At 37.8% G+C, this 16621-nt stretch overlaps 2 protein-coding genes across 3 annotated transcripts in view; both read left to right on the top strand.

Moving 5' to 3' along the window:
- itfg1 (integrin alpha FG-GAP repeat containing 1) overlaps positions 1 to 16621 on the top strand; it is a 93320-nt gene that overhangs the window by 26826 nt on the left and 49873 nt on the right. For both annotated transcript variants that reach the window (XM_034041156.3, XM_034041155.3), the window contains exon 10: positions 10918 to 11075. In XM_034041156.3, the coding sequence (XP_033897047.2) occupies positions 10918 to 11075 (158 nt within the window). The remainder of the gene's footprint in view (positions 1 to 10917; positions 11076 to 16621) is intronic.
- The window catches only part of LOC117424615 (vacuolar protein sorting-associated protein 35), a 198878-nt gene that overhangs the window by 11594 nt on the left and 170663 nt on the right, over positions 1 to 16621 (top strand). The gene's annotated exons all lie outside the window — the stretch shown is intronic.

Raw genomic sequence — 16621 nt, forward strand, 5'->3', positions numbered from 1 at the left:
GGTTAAAGAAGTGGGCTTGCAACCAGGAGGTCCCCGGTTCAAATCCCACCTCCGCCACTGACTCATTGTGTGACCCTGAGCAAGTCACTTAACCTCATTGTGCTCCGTCTTTCGGGTGAGACATTATTGTAAGTGACTCTGCAGCTGATGCATAGTTCACACACCCTAGTCTCTATAAGTCGCCTTGGATAAAGGCGTCTGCTAAATAAACAAATAATAATAATATCCCTGGCCATCACTGTTCTGTCTGTGATCTGTGTCCAGGTTAAATAGAGCATGTGTGTATAAGGACTTTATAAGGTTTATTAAATTGATCTTGGTGATCTTAAGTAAAATAAGGGTCTATGTAAGCCAAGATTTAAAAAATGAAACGTGAAAAAAGCCAAGAAGGATCAAATTTCAAAATGATCAGTTGAATATGTGGAGCTTTCCACTTGAGAATGTCCTGCATGTTGTACACATCCTCAGTGTTTCTTGGGTTGTATGCATTGTCAGAAACATGGACTGAGAAGCCTTGATGGGCCGAACACATTGTAAATCAGGCTTTGGTGTCAATGGGGGAAAAAGAAAGAATAAATAAATGTAAAATATAGAGAGAGAATTTATTGCCTTTTAAGAAGATAAATAAGTGATGATAGGCATTTTTTGAGACATTTCTGTATTGTTTTTATTTCTATGATTTTCTTTCAGTGTAAAATGCATCATCTTTTATACTGCAGGAAACACTAAAGAGCAAATCATGCGACAACCAACATGGATGAATACAATGTCCTCAAGCTGAGATCATCCTGGAATACAGTACATTGTTTTCAGATTGCTACGTATCAATAAAAAGAAAAGGGATCGTCTGACTATTTGATGCATTTGAAATGGCTATTATCCCTCACTAGCATACTGAAAACGAATTCTTCACAGTGGGATCAGCTATGGTTGGCTCGCTTTATGTGGGGTATTTTAATACCGTTTTTTCATTTGAATTGCACATTAAAGCTAGAGGAAATTGCTGGGAGGGCTAGAACTTTGTTCAAGGCAATTGCAGGTGCAATGTCAGGCCTGGTTTGAGATTGTGGTATTAGCTGCCTTTGGCTTTTACAATGTTACAATGTCACCTGTGCACCCTGCTGCTTTCAATACATTTCTGGGCGCTGGGCCCTGCAGAGATGAGGATGGACAGGCTTAGGTTTAGAGTCCGCTGGCTGTATCTGAAATCCTTTTTATTCAGGGATTCATTCAGCTATATCTCAGCCAAGTACAAAAAGGTGAAATGCAAATGTTTTTTTGAGAAGCTTCAGAACTCATCTGCTCTGCCTCGTCCACGGTCATTTTAGAGTCTTCACTGGTCAGATGCGTTTCTTGCTAGTCTTCTCAGTGTCATTCGGAAAACAGAGACCGTTCGTGCCAGTGTGGTATAGTGTGGCAGAATGATAACCTGAACCAAGCTTTGAGTCCTGAGCCCTGCAGCTTGTTTAAATAGAGCCCCAAGCTGCAGTGTCTGGACCTGCAGTTGAAGGGGGGCTTGTAATCACAATAATACAACCATGTTCAAGGAGAGCTTATAAAACCAAATTGAACAAACGTGACTGCTGCTAGCAAGGTGGATAAACATATGCAGATGGCCAGAACAGTACTGTAAACACGTTTGAATCCCTGCCTTGAGCTTAAGGGCATAAAGACAGCACCAGACAAAATAGAGAACTGCTGCGTGCCACACATACATGTTTACGTATAACTGGGGATGTATGTCATCAACATACTACTAAGTGTTAAAAGGCTACAAACGACAAAAAACAGAACGTATTTTTAGTATCATTACCTTCATGTTGCTCCAATGAGTCTATAATATATATATACACTACCGGTCAAAAGTTTTAGAACACCTCCATTTTTCCAGTTTTTATTGTAATTTACGCAGTTTAATGTCTCAATGTACTCTGAAATTAAAGCATAGAACAAATAAACAATTGGAGATAAAAAAGAAATCATGGAATCGTTTTGTTTAACAAAATTTAATCTAAATTTTTGACTCATCAAAGTAGCCACCTTTTGCAGATATAACAGCCGAACACAATCGTGGCATTCTTTCTACAATGGAAATCAAATATTGTTCAGAAAGTTCTTCCCAACACTGTTGCAGAAGTTCCCACAAATGTGTTGCACTTGTAGGTTGCTTGGCTTTCACCCTTCTGTCCAGTTCATCCCAAACCAGCTCGATGGGGTTTAAGTCTGGAGACTGTGCTGGCCATTCCATGATTTGAAGCCTACCGTCTTGTTCTTTTCTTCTAAGGTAGTTCTGACATAGCCTGGAGGTATGTTTTGGGTCATTATCTTGCTGTAGGATGAACCCCTGACCAACTAGGCGTATACCAGAGGGTATTGCATGGCGCTGCAAAATGCTGTGGTAGCAGTTTTGGTTCAGGGTGCCACTCACTCTGCAAGTTGCCGACTCTGTATTCAGCAAAAGAGCCCCAGACCATCACGCTTCCTCCTCCATGTTTGACAGTTGGTGTCACACACCGAGGAACCATCCTTTCGCCTACTCGACGGCGTACAAAAACCCTGCGTGATGAACCGAAGATTTCAAATTTTGATTCATCGGTCCATAAGACCTTCTTCCAGTCTTCAGTACTGGCGGTGCTTCATGGCCCAGGCAAGCCTCTTTTTCTTATTTTGCCATCTTAGCAATGGCTTTCTTACTGCCACTCGACCTGTCAAACCTGCAGCTCGAAGTCTTCTCTTCACAGTTGAAACTGAGAATTGCTTACTTCGACCAGTGTTAAGCTGTGCTTGAAGCTGTTGTCCTGTGAGCCACCTATGACACAAACTGTTGACTCTCAGAAACTTGTCTTCTGATTCTGTTGTGGCTTTGGGTCTGCCAGACCTCTTCCTGTCAGAGTTTCCTCCAGTTTCCAAGTGCCTTTTGATGGTGCAGGAAACTGTACTCACTGACACCTTGGCTTTCTTTGCAATTTCTCTAAAGGAAAGACCTACACTTTTAAGGGTTATAATGGTCTGTCTGTCTTCCTTTGTTAATTGCCTTTTTCTCGCCATTATGAGAGCAATATACGTCTTCCTGCAGTACAATACTGTCCAAATAATGCTTAAGAGGGTGTAGTAACACAGTCTGTTCCAACACTGCTTTATACAGACAGAGGGTTTGTAAGTAATCAACAAAAGTTGGGACACCTGTAGGAATTGTTAGCATCAACTTTCAAGGCTTAATTTACTTCCATTGCTGCAGAACAGCTGTAAGTTGTTAACCCATTACTTGTTCCATGTACCATTTCAGGTTATTCACTGGACTTGAACTGCTTAAATTTCAATAAAAACTGGAAAAATGTGTGTGTACATATATATACACATAATTTTTTTTTTTTTTAAATATATGTAATAAAAGATTTCTCTGCGACGTGATAGAAAGCAAAATGTTTTGTGACCCTTGAACAGTGAGTTGCCTTTACATTTTAATGTTTATTTTCCACTGGCAAAAGAATGTCAAGTGAATGAAACTGAATGGCAGTGTGTGCTGCAGCATAAAGGAATACTTTAAAATACTTTTACATTCTGTCAGATCTAGTGTCAGTATCTTCTGTATATATATGAAGGTCTTAAGTTCACACGAGTTATTCAATTTCTAAAGGCATTTCTATCCTAAAAAAATAAGCTCATAAAAAGCCAAATTAATCAAATATTGCCTGAAGACAAAAAAAGGTTAGATTAGTTTTATAGCTTTTTTTCCATATAAATGCAATCAAAGGAACACCGATGTGGTGCAGATATTAATGTTTGGTTATAATGGCATTTTTTTATAGTAGTAGGCTATCATTTTTATCTTCAGAGGAATTTAATTTCTTGAGCAAATGAAGCGTGTTTTGATATGGGGTTGAATCAGTGTACCTGCTTATATAATGCTTGCTCGACTTATTAAACATCATAAGTTTCATATGATGTGTAGCTGATAAATATATATTTATTACTATTATACTTTCTTTACTTCCATCATGGTGCAGTTTTCAGTTTTGCACTTTGACTTCATGTTGACATTTTGAGTGATTTTTCACACGGTGCAAACTGAGTAAGAGTCACATGGAAAGGACGGTTGTCCTTCCATGCTACAATACTTATAAAAATTTAAATACCGGTATTCTCAACGCCCTGTTGAAAACTGACATTGCTGTAATCGTTGGTGGTCAGTACCTATTTCAGAACTAGGACTAGGGCAGGGCATTAATAGACTTTAGCTGTGGAGAAAACCTTTCAGCAGGTTCTGCAGTGTTGTAGGATCTTTACAAGATGTGACAGTGAAAAATGGGCGATAAAAAAACAAAACTGTATTTACATGTAAATGGCTGTTCAGCCAGATGTGTTTGCTAAGCTTTTTTGCAATACAGCAGACCTTGTTAGATAGCAAATAGGAGGAGATTGTGACTGTTTCCATTTGAATGCTAAGTGCATGCCACAAATTCAACCTTTCTGATTTAGAAAAACATTAAAGAACCAGAATGTCTTTAAAAGAGATATACTGTTTCTCAATGGTGCTGCATTTATTGTTTGTTCTGGTGTTCTAAACTGAAAGGTTGCTGCAGTGGATCTCACACCAGCACACCATGGTGTGGGTAATAGTTTCCTCACAGACATTAATGAATGTGTTATAATTTATATTTTAAATGTACCTGTCTTTTGCTGTTTTGTCCTTGTTCAGCTACAATGTCAATATGATCTTGAGGCATTCCCTAAATAATTAATCTTCAAAGCTGGCATCGCAAACTCTCAACTAACTCATTGCAGGTGGAACAATCTATTGTCACAGTGAATCCGGGCCATTTGCCTCTCAGTGTAATATTCAGGTTGTTATTTTGTATTTTAAATGCTGATTATTAAAATGTATTGTTTTAGACAAAGCAAGTTGAACAGCAAAGCATGAAAAAAAACATTTGGGTTATTTTTATTGTAGTAGATTCTTGTGAAATCCAGGTTAGTGCCGCATACATGCTTTCTATCTTATCTCTAATTCTGTTGTGTTGAGAAACTTTTACACATGTTACCTCCAGCCATTACCATAATAGACCCTTCGTTTGGGGAGCAGCTAAGGTTTCTTGGATAAAAAAGCAGTCTAGCAGAGCATTTGAAAGATTTATAAAAACATGTTTGAGGCTGGTTGGTAAGAATGAGCAATGCAATAAATGTAGTGCATTATTCAAATGTGAAATGCTCTCCGTGGAACACCTGCAAATAAAGCAGGCATTTGTTAACCCTTTAACTGTCACTGAAAATAAGACTAGTGCTGCATTTTCAGTTTCCAGTTCCAGTTTTTTTTTGTATTTACTGTTTTACAATTTTGATCTAAAGCAACCTGTTTTTTCAAAAAATACTTTCGTGTTTTTGTAATATAAACTAGAAGCATACTATTGGAGTTCAAAATGCATACCATGTAATCAACATATTCAAATGATATAAAATAATTGTTTAATTAATCTACTTGTATCTATACTGTAGCAGCAAAATAATTAATCCAATCTGACTTGCTAAAAAAAAGGGATGTAAAGAAATCTGCTTAAACTTCAGTTTTGATTCCTGCAGTCTACCATTTATAGCAAAAATACTCCCAATAAAAAAAAGACAAGTAATACAAAGTAAATCCATTTGCTTTGAACACTTCAGCACTGCATACAATAACATGGTTTAAAATCTATAGCCTTATCTTCCTGCTGATGTAGGTTAGGGATAACAACATACTGTACAATGCACTGAGAAAAAGGATTATAGTCAAGGAAGAAACAAAAAACAAAAATAAAAACAAGATATCTATTCCAGTTGAATTGAGCTCAAGAGTGAGGATTACTGTATCTCAATCCGCTTTCAAGAACGACAGCCTGACACCGTGCTTCCTTTCTGCTGAGAAGTGTGACAAAATGGTAGCAAACACAAATAATGGAATATTGGGAAGTGCAAATAATTGAAATGGCAAATTAAATGCCTTTTGAAACTACTCAATCTTTTAAGGTAAATAAAAAAGCTTTCTGAATGCTATCAAATGGATCTAATTCCCAGCCGTTTTTCTCTGAAGAAAAACTCGCAACAGACTTTCTGTTTATTTTCAGCAGTGCTCTGCACTCACCACGGCACAGAAGATGAGTGGTTGATTGCACTCCCTTTCCACTGAAAGGAAATCATTGCCCTCATAAAGAGAAAGGTGACCCTTTGTCAGTCCCAGTCTCAGCTCGGCTGGTGCTGGAATGTACTGTAAACTCAAATGTAATTTCAAAGCTGCAGAGACTAACTCCAGACTGCTTTCTTATTGAGCCACTGTGCTGACATCCCCACTGTTATGGTTTTTAACAGCAGACTGCATACATAAGTGCTTTGTCTAATTAATTGGAATATGTTGGAATCCCATTCTGCAGCAGGTTTTGTGTTTGATAACATCCTTAAGTTTGTGCCATGCTAAATCTGACAACTGGATAAGGTAACCCGTTCTTCCTCAATGGACACCTGGATCCATTTGAAGACGTTCAAATGAGACTAATTACTGGTTGGATAAGTCTGATTTCTTTTTAGTGCATATTAAAAATGGTTATAGGTCTAATAAACCACTAAACTATATGTATGTACACACACACACACATAAACCCACCCTCTCTGTAGTTAGCTTCTCTGTATACTGTAATTTAGTTATATTATGGTCCTGGATATGGCTCTTGTTTTAGACAGACTTTCACATTTATTCGCCAGATAATAACTATCGGTGTTGATTGTTAATTTAGACCTTTTGCCATCAAACATTTTAGTAGAGTAATAATTTGTCAGTACAGTATTTAGTGTTTCTTACTGTATTTCGCTGCAGTATTTTGTCATGATATATTGTGGCCCTCTCTATAGATTTGCAATGAACCCAGGGGTTGGTGGGTATATATACTGGAATATATTTTATTTCTGTGATTCAGTAATGGTTGAAGCTTCCACTAACACGATTCAAAGTGTAGCCTCTCCTCTCAAAATTCACCACACAATCCCCTGTGTTGCTTGTTGTCATGGAAATAACTCAAAAACACAAGGAGGGAGATTTTTCGGCCATCTGTAAAGATGCGGAATATGTATTACTATTGTGTAGTATCTACAGCATGTTTCAATTGCTAAATATGGACTGAATGAGAAATAACCTTGATAGATAAGCTTGCTTGATTTTAAATTGTAATTTAAATTGAATTTCCTCCTTTTTTAATTTGCTACAAATCCTAGGCCGTGTGCATTGCTTGTTTGTAAACATGAATCCTAGTTAGAAGATCAGAGCATTAGCTTTATTAAAACCTGATTCTTTTTGGTTACAGTATGTATGGCCATTTTAGAGTTTCTCCTTTGGGAAGCTTTAGTCATTTATGCATTAAGCCCATCCATTTGATCTGCATTTATCTGACAACATTGATATTAAATTGCTGTATATTCAAAGGCGATCAAGTTTAATTATTCTCTTTTCCACAGTCAATGTTTATTGGTGAAGGCCTCTAGACATTCTAATCTTTCCAGTACTACAATGATAAGCGGGCAACTGGCCAACATACATAAACTGTCAAGTAAGTAATACATCTTTTGCCTCGATTGTAGATATGAGGCAAACAGTGTATTGCTTTTATTGGTGGGATGGCCGTTCTTTTGCCTGCTTATTGGAAACGTTCATTTATTGAAGTGATTGTAGCTCTTGCCTGTTTTTCACATGATAGCTGGTATTGCACAAGGTTAATCCATGCTTTCAGATGGTGTTGCACTTCCTTGGTCATTTCACCTGTTGGATAAGACAGAATCGAATGGAATCAAATGCCATAGAGCAGCAAACTATTTTTGTTTGTTTAATATTCCAAGTAGTTTAGCTTCACTTGGTAAACTATCCCATGCATTTACAGTACTGGCATTGTAAATGGAGTTCAGTGAAGTAGAGTGTAGGAATACATAGTGTGTGGATGGATAGATTTTGGCTCTTTGACAGTATTCTCCATGGAGCTGTGATTGCAGTGTGCTTTCATGCTGAATGTGAGAATTGGCTGTAGCCCTCAATTAGTTTCCCCCACATATATCTCAGTAGCTTTTAATATAAGATTGTGTGTTAGAGAGGCTGTTTACAGAAATATATGTTGTCCCTCCCTTTTGAGCTCATGTTGTATAAAATATTTATTTGGTAGACTCCATTTTTTAGTATCCACAGGGTTGGAGTAAAGTGCAGTATACGCTTCAGCCTCGCTGTTATTGTTTTATGGGATGGCACAGTATTGGGATAATCTTACATCGATTTCAAAACTGCTGCATTCACGATTCACACACACTGTCCTCATTGGGGATAACGTGATGACACCCTGTTCGGCCAAATCTATAGCACGTGTTGTTATGGATTTTTGCTTTTTATTGCCATCAGTAGCTCCATCCACAATAATTCTGAATGTTTTCATTTTAAACTGTAAAGCATTGAACTTGTGTTTTTGTAGTACGGCAGTTTTGTTTGGCATAGTTATTTACATACCACGATTTTCTCGTCCAGTTCCTCAAAATACTTCCCAACGTGGCTTCCTTTGTTTAGACATGCCATTTTAAATATAGAACAAATTCAGAAAAAACACTTAACTTTATTAACTTTATTACCCTGCCATGGAACTGATACCATACCATGCCTACTACAGGCATAAACACACACACACAGTGCACGAATGAAGCTCAATAAAACCCGCCCCATTGTCAATCTTTCTGTTGCACCAATTAGCAATTGTCAAACCCCTTCCTTTTTTATAATATCTGCCCCTTACTGTGGCACTAGAGCAGTCTGATACGCGATGGACTACTGATGATAAATTACTAAAATTAATGCATAAAAAATATGCGCTTGGTGACATTTGTCACGTGACCGGTTATACGTCTCGCATATTATTAAACGTTTTACCACTTCTTTAGAGTTACGTTTAAACGTTTAAACTTTCCATCCCTATTACCAACATTCTAAATGAAATAACGTTTGGTCCCAGCAAAGCTATACCTTGTAAAGATAAAGATCCTACACAAACAACTAATATGCACAGAACTAACTTGTACGTATTATTCGGAGTCTGAGCTCCCCCCTCTCCTGCTTCAGCACAGGTGGACTCGGAGTCACTGGAAAGCAAGGCAGATGGGCCCGCTTCATCCTGCCGCGGAGACTTCAGGGTATTGTCGGTCAGGGTATTGTGCACAAGTGTTTTCCTTTGCGCCCCATTTTCAAATCAAACTAGTAACTGTCACCGTATACCTATAGCAAAAGCTTACCTACACCTTTACCAGCTAATTTCAAAGTAGGCGCTTTGAATGACAGGCTCTATAGCTGGCAAATGAAAGTGCACAGTCTGTGCAGGTCTCAGCCATTTAAATGAATGAGAGCATTCTATTATTTATTGTTGTTATTATTATTATTATTTATTTATTTATTTATTTATTTATTTATTTATTTATTTATTTATTAGCAGACACCCTTATCCAGGGCTTACAATTACAATTATTACAAGATATCACATTATTTTTTACATACAATTACCCATTTATACAGTTGGGTTTTTACTGGAGCAATCTAGGTAAAGTACCTTGCTCAAGGGTACAGCAGCAGTGTCCACCACCGGGGATTGAACCCACGCCCCTCCGGTTAAGAGTCCAGAGCCCTAACCACTATGCCACGCTGCTGCCCTACTACGCCACACAAGCGCTGCTTCAGTCAACGAGATCTGTCAGAACAGGGTGAAATGACTGACTGTGAAACTACAGTACTAATGGACCACTGAGATGAGCGACCCCCAGCCATTCAGAGCAGAACATTGATGTGGCAGACAGCAAGTATAAAAACTACACAAACTAGAGAGGATTTCTAAATCTTTATTTTTGTTAAGAAAAAAAATAGCGAGTGGTTTATCCTATATTTCAGTCGAACTCACTCATATTTTTTGGGAATTTGACATAGCAAATCTAGTCATAAAGAATTACAAATAAATCTCCCAGTAACAATGTGCTTTATCAGGAGGCAATGTTCAAAACAACCATGTATTCAAATAACACACTTCCAGTTAGATTTGTGGGTGCCTTCTTCATGGTTTATGTAACAAATTCATAGGTGAGTTCATGTGTTTGTTAAAGCTGGATCCCAGCTTGAAAAAGAGCAGCTGCTCAAGTAAACTCCCCAGTCCTTTTCGTTTTGTTTTCTGGCTCCCATCCTGGTGTTTTTAAACAGCTTAAAATCAAAACACCTCCATCTGCCGCTGTACATAATGTTGAGAGATAAGCAATTGAGTGAGAATTGAAAAGATTTCTAAAACGTTTATTGAGTAAGAGCTGGGGTGCCCATGAGGCCTGTTTTTTGGCCTATGGTTGGTCAGAGGGAAAAAAAAGTTCTAGGAGAGTTACAAGAACTGACAGTTATCTTGTGATGCATGTCAACTTTACAGAATTACTCTTTCTTGTAGCATTGTGTTGAAACCTACTCGGGCGTGTCAACATTGGTTCTTTTGGTTCTAGGTGGTTATGAATTTGACAATGTCTACCTTGGAGAGCAAAGGAGGATGATGGGTAGGGATACTGTGTACTGATTCCTCTCTGTTGGTCGTATGGTGTGTGTCGGTGTAAGCTGCTTATAGAATTCTTCATTAATCAGCTCTGAGAACAATGTATTGAGAAACGTTTTTAAAGTCTGATTTGGGATAATGAGTAGTGTATTAATATGTTCTAAAATGGGATACAGGTGGTAAAATAATATGTCTCGGTATACTCTTTAGGTTGTCTGAACTGAGATTTTTTCCCAATCATCTCCTGACCACTAGGTTACACCTCCCTCAGGTCACACAGTCTGTGAGTCCTCACCTGGCTTGCATAGCCTGCTTCTGCTCCTATAAACTCCAACATTATTTTTTCTTCTGTTTCTAGTGGATTCCAATCTTAACAGACTTCCAGAAAAGAGATACGCTGTGGGGCTTCGTCCCTCTTGAAACTGGCCTTCACAATCCCATCACCCTGCACCTGGGTGATTACAACATGGACGGCTTTCCAGATGCACTGGCCATCCTCCGGAACACGTCTGGGAGGTGAGTTCATTTATATCCTTATATCATGATTAACCCTTTTACTTCTAGTTTTGCCTATTTCATGCCCTGTGGGTACCATGCATCAGCAACTGCAAAAGGCTTTATTTATTTGCGCTAGTAAATGCTATAGAACCAGGAGATGATATTGTCATTAGTCTGTTTAACAGCATTGACTAAGCTTAATCTCTCAGGGTGCTGAAAGCTAAAGCCTTGGGTCAGGTTAGTCAGCCCGTTGCAAACTAAAATTGTGTGTGTGTGTGTGTTTGATAGCTTTGGGGCAGTCAATCACAGCTGGCTTACATTATGCACATCTGTCATATGGGTTTGTTTCTTAACTAAACAAAAAATGCTGTTTTTAAAATTACGCTGACCACAGAATCTAAGAAAAGTGGATTATTTACAGCCCAGTTCATAAATAAAACCTTTTTAAGAGTTGTTTGCCAAAACTTCATCATGGCCTCGACACTGCTTAGGTCCTTGTCACTGCTTCTCAAAACCCATGGAGGAATCAGGTGACTTCAGAACAAACAAATACCAGACGGCCTGTCCTTGGATACACCTGGAGGGGGTGAATTCACTGCAAGCTTCTCTAAGCATTTAATCAGCAACAAACAGGAACAGGATCCACTAACCGTAACATTAGCATAATGATAAAGGAACAAAAAAAACATTAAATAAATGGAAAAATGCATCGCCGGTAAGAATGTGTTCTACAAAAAGAGCACACTGTTCTGTCTCACTCTAGGAAAAGAGATTGTTTTATCTGAACGGTACTTCCCAAGGTTCCCTGAGCCAAGCACAGCAACGACAACCTAATTTTAGAAACTTGTAAAGATGTTTTAAATGTATAAATATTGCATAGGTGTCAGCTTAATGTGAGTCAGACATCTTCTTGTCATCATTGCAAGTGACAGCTAAGTATGCAGAAAAGTTTTATTTTTCTGAAAAGGGTAGTGTTTAGGAGATCCAGTCTGTTCACAAGAGAACAGGACAAAAAAAAGCTGAAGGGTTTGAATTAGGATGCATCTGTACTCTTTTTAATGATAATTGGCATTCTTTGTTAGAGCAATAGCAATGAAAGACATGCATTAAAAAGAGCTATTTTTTATTTTATTTTTATTGTGTGTATTGAGAGAACCAGGCATGATTTACAGAACAAAGCAGACACAAATGAGTTGTCTACTTGATGCCTTAGCATTATTCAATTATGCAAATAACCAGAGATAATGCAACACACTTAATCAGGTTCTGACAAATCAAATACTTTTCTTCATTTTATGTATATAGGGATTGAGCGTCTATACATGTGTCTGTTCTATTAGGCTCTTGGCTATTAACTTGTACTTCCTAGCTTTCTGTACTTTTCACCATGTTGGTCTGTGTCTCAAACTGTGATAGATCATTATTCCAGGTTGTGAATTGCAGTCGATTAATGCAGGGACCATGTGCACTGGAACTGTCTTCACTGTGTTGAATGAATGCATGGCCATTGCAGCACTGTACTTCATGTTTTTTTTGTGAACCTCCATCTGAGTTTGGGTAACACTGCTGTAGAGCATATTTATTATTTGACAGGCTTTTAGGGTCTGTAGACAGTGACGAAAATTAGGAAGAAAGCTTTCAAATAACTGATCTGCTAGTTGTTTTAAAAAAAGATGCCAATCCTGCACTTGAAGATTGCTTCCAAAAGATTTTAAAATTGTATCCAATTTATGTCAAAAGTCTGATCTCACCGGTCAGAGAATAAAAGAAAATCTGTGGATGTGTTTGATCCTGGATGCTATGTTTTTTAAATTAATTTTGTTATTACAGTAATAGCAAAATCTTGATACAGTGTGCACAGAAACATAAGGCAGGTCAGCTTCAACTTTCATACATCTTCAGTTGTCACTGATTTAAGCAGCAAGATTCTTATTTCCATTCTAACATAAACCTCAACGTCACAAACCACGATTAGCACGAAACTTGGACTTCTGTTCCCTTCATCAGGGTCTGTGAAACTACTCCAAACAGATACTGTGCATGTTCTAAACCTTCAAAGATTCCTGGCCCTGTTTCCAACTGATCAATTGATAAGTTTAGCTTCAACATTCACATTGTGAGTTGGCCCAGACAGATTCATTGTGTTTCTGGGCTGCAGTTTCCTCTGATTACACACAGTAGCAGAAATATTTTGAGCAAACCTGACATTTTAAATGCGAGAAATATTAACTTGTGCTCCAGGAATCTCCAATACAATTTGTCCTTGTGTCTACCTACAAGTGCCAGGGATTAAACTACAAACTTTCACTCCTGCCTATCCCTTTGTGCTGTTCTCTAGAAGCGAGTTATAGCTAGTTTTACTAGACTTATTGATATGCCAGAGTTGATTTACATGCCTTTGATCTCAGCTGTATTTGAACCTAGCAGAAACAGATGAGAGTCCTGGCCACTGGTACTGTGTTGTACTGCACCATCTGATCCTCCGTTCTCTCAAGAGGAGCATTTGATTAATGTTGGAAAACAATACATAACTGATATGACTGATATCTGCTTATGAAAGAAACATAAGTTATCACACTCTCCACCTCCTCTTACTGTTTGCATTGTAAAAAATATTTCTGTTAGTCATCTGTGTTTGTAAGGGACCACTGGGGCGACAGAGAGAAAAAGATATAGAAAGCAGCAGGAGCTGTGTTTCGATAAAGCATCTTGTTGACAAAGCATGTTGAAAAACGGACAATTATGGTAGAGAAGCAATCACAAATACTAAATTGGAAGCAGAATGTCAAAAAAGACATTCTGCTTCCCTGGAATAGTTCACAAATATAGTACAACAGCTCCATAAATAGCATACAATGGTAACACAATAGCAAAAGAAACTTAAGATACATCTTGTCAATATGTGTACCATTTTCACAGATGCAGATCCTGAGCTGCAAGCACTGCTGCATCAGAGACACTGTAGGTTCTCCATATTATTTTACAGTCAAATTCTCATTATAAATTACCCCTATATGGTAGAATAGGAGCTACTATGTTAAAAAAAAAAAAGGAGGGCTTGCTATTTACCTAGAATGCAAAAGGCAGCGAGCTTAAAAACTCGAAATATTATCCACGTATTTGTGGCTTGCAATATTTCAACTTAAAATGACAAATGGAGCTGCAGACTTCAGTCCCAATGTGCCTCCTGCATACAAGGCATTTTATACGGAGGCCAATCACTTCCCGGTCACAGGAAGGTGGCGACACCAAACTTCTGTTTAATCATAGGCTCCATCTGTGCCATCAGTTTGATTATAAAATCAGATTACTTGCAAACATGGGTGCCCCATCTTGATTTTAAATTCAGTATAGGGTTGGACGATAATGACATTTTCAGATATCAATTATCGTCTGTAAATTATCACGATAATCGTGATTTATCGGCCGAATAAATAAAACAAACAATTATTGTAATTGATCAAATTTATACTTGAGCAGCATAACAACTGCCAGTCTAAGTCACTGAGTTTAGAAGAAAAACATTTCTGGTGGGTGCCCAGAACAAACGTGAGTATAAAAAAACACCTATTGTAATTTGTATATTAATAATGAAAATGTGTGTGTTTCTGTATATATAGTTGTATAGGAACATACTGAGTTTTGCACATGGCTGCTTGTATGCAGACAGTTTAATCAAATAAACCACCTCTCCTTCCATTAAAAGTTAACTCTCTTCTATGTATGCAACCACCCTTTTTTTACAATAGCAACAGAAGCAACAAAGTTGTTTAGGTTATATTAAGCGTTTGCCATATGGTTGTGTCATTTTTTATTTTGGCATTTTCTTTTTGCAATTACATTCATTTACGTAAAAAAAAAAAAAAAAAAAAAAAAAAAAGAATCCTGTGTCAAAATGTTTAATAGTCAAAAGTTTCACTTTTCTGCAGTCATTTTACAGTGAGCTAGCATTTTTTTCAATTTTACAAACAACAATATTTCTGTTTTTATGTAAAAAAAACAGTTAGGCTTCGCCAGTGTACAACTTATCAAAATTAAACCCTGACGTAAAGTTAAAAGCCTCAGCACATTGTTTAAACTCAATACTTAACTTTCCAATACTTAACTTTCTTCATTGTCTGCGGTGTGAATGTTGATGACCATTGCCAAGAGAGAGACTTTTTTTCTCTAGATGTTTAAAGCAGTGCATTTTTTTTTTCTCTTAGGAAAAGTGGATCAAAAGGTGCTGCCACTCCTAATTTATTATTTTGTGCAGCCTTTTTTTTCTGGACACAGTGGGGTACTTAAGATGCTGATTCTGCTACAGTGCCACACAGCATTCTGTTAAGCGTGTGAAAAGTATACTTTGTGTTGCCGCATATATTTGCAAGGAAGAAATATAAACCTACCAGATAGATGGCTTTGTCTCCCCACTGCATAATGTCTTTTGAATTTTACAGTATAAAAACAAATACCCCGCTGCAAAGCTTGATACAGGGATAACTTCCACAAATACCTCAGCAAGGAGGGTATGAGTGCCGCATTGCAAAGTACAGAGCATGTAAAGCACTAGTCTAGCTATAAATCACATTGAACATAGCTCAGCAGGGTCATAGCGTTATTAACTGCCTCCTGTCCTGTGTGTTACACGGCATTGCTACACTAACACTACAAATAAGTCCTGTATAGGGTACATATTCGTTTTTGGTGACATTTTCATTTCCAAATAGCACACGTTGTTGTGTTACTGATACTGCTTTACATATGGCGTCGTTTCTGCCTTCTTTCTCAGTGGGATTGTAAATTAGTTGCTTCTCCAATAGAAAATTGTTATTATTTTACAGCTAGTTCTCAAACAGTCACATGGATGGATGTAAGACTCCCATTATGTAGCAGTTTGAGTCATTCAAGGTATTGCTGTTAGACCTGAGCTTTTACTCTCTACTGTCTGAAACTGCGCTGTGATGGGAGTTCTCCTGAGCGCCTTGTGAAGATAACCCCATACATCATACAGTTTAATAAGTGGAGCACACGTTTTGCATGCCTGACTTGTAAATGTCCTAACTCCATTCTGTTTGTGCTGTTTCCATCTTTCAATCAGATTTCCCCTTCCTATTGGTCCTTGTTTCTGTGCTATGAACTTTCACTGTGAATTCACATCCACCCATTGCAGATGTGTTCTGTACTGTTCCAGTCACTGGTCTGTATGAATATGATAAAGAAATGCACAATTAAAATGACGAGTTAGCGTATTACTGTCACCTAGAAACAAACTAAAATACAGATTGTACTGCAACGTGAATCTAATGTTATATCGGTAAATATAAAATGTAGCATCATACCATATGTTGCCATTGTACAAACTGCAGCCGCGGGTTCTGAACAAGCTTCCACACTTCCATTAGGGGCTGCTAATAGCACTTGTCAGAAAAAAAAAGTGTTCAGCAATGCTGTGCAAACGCAGCGGGTGCACATTTGCAGCTTCAGCAATGAAAATACTCCCACTCTGTCATTTTCAGCAGTAAGCTGGGTTTGCAAGTCCTTGTAGAGTACAGGAGCAAGTACTATTGTTGTTGTTGTTTATT

This window comes from Acipenser ruthenus, chromosome 19 (genome assembly GCF_902713425.1).
Source record: "Acipenser ruthenus chromosome 19, fAciRut3.2 maternal haplotype, whole genome shotgun sequence".
In the NCBI taxonomy this organism is placed as follows: domain Eukaryota; kingdom Metazoa; phylum Chordata; class Actinopteri; order Acipenseriformes; family Acipenseridae; genus Acipenser; species Acipenser ruthenus.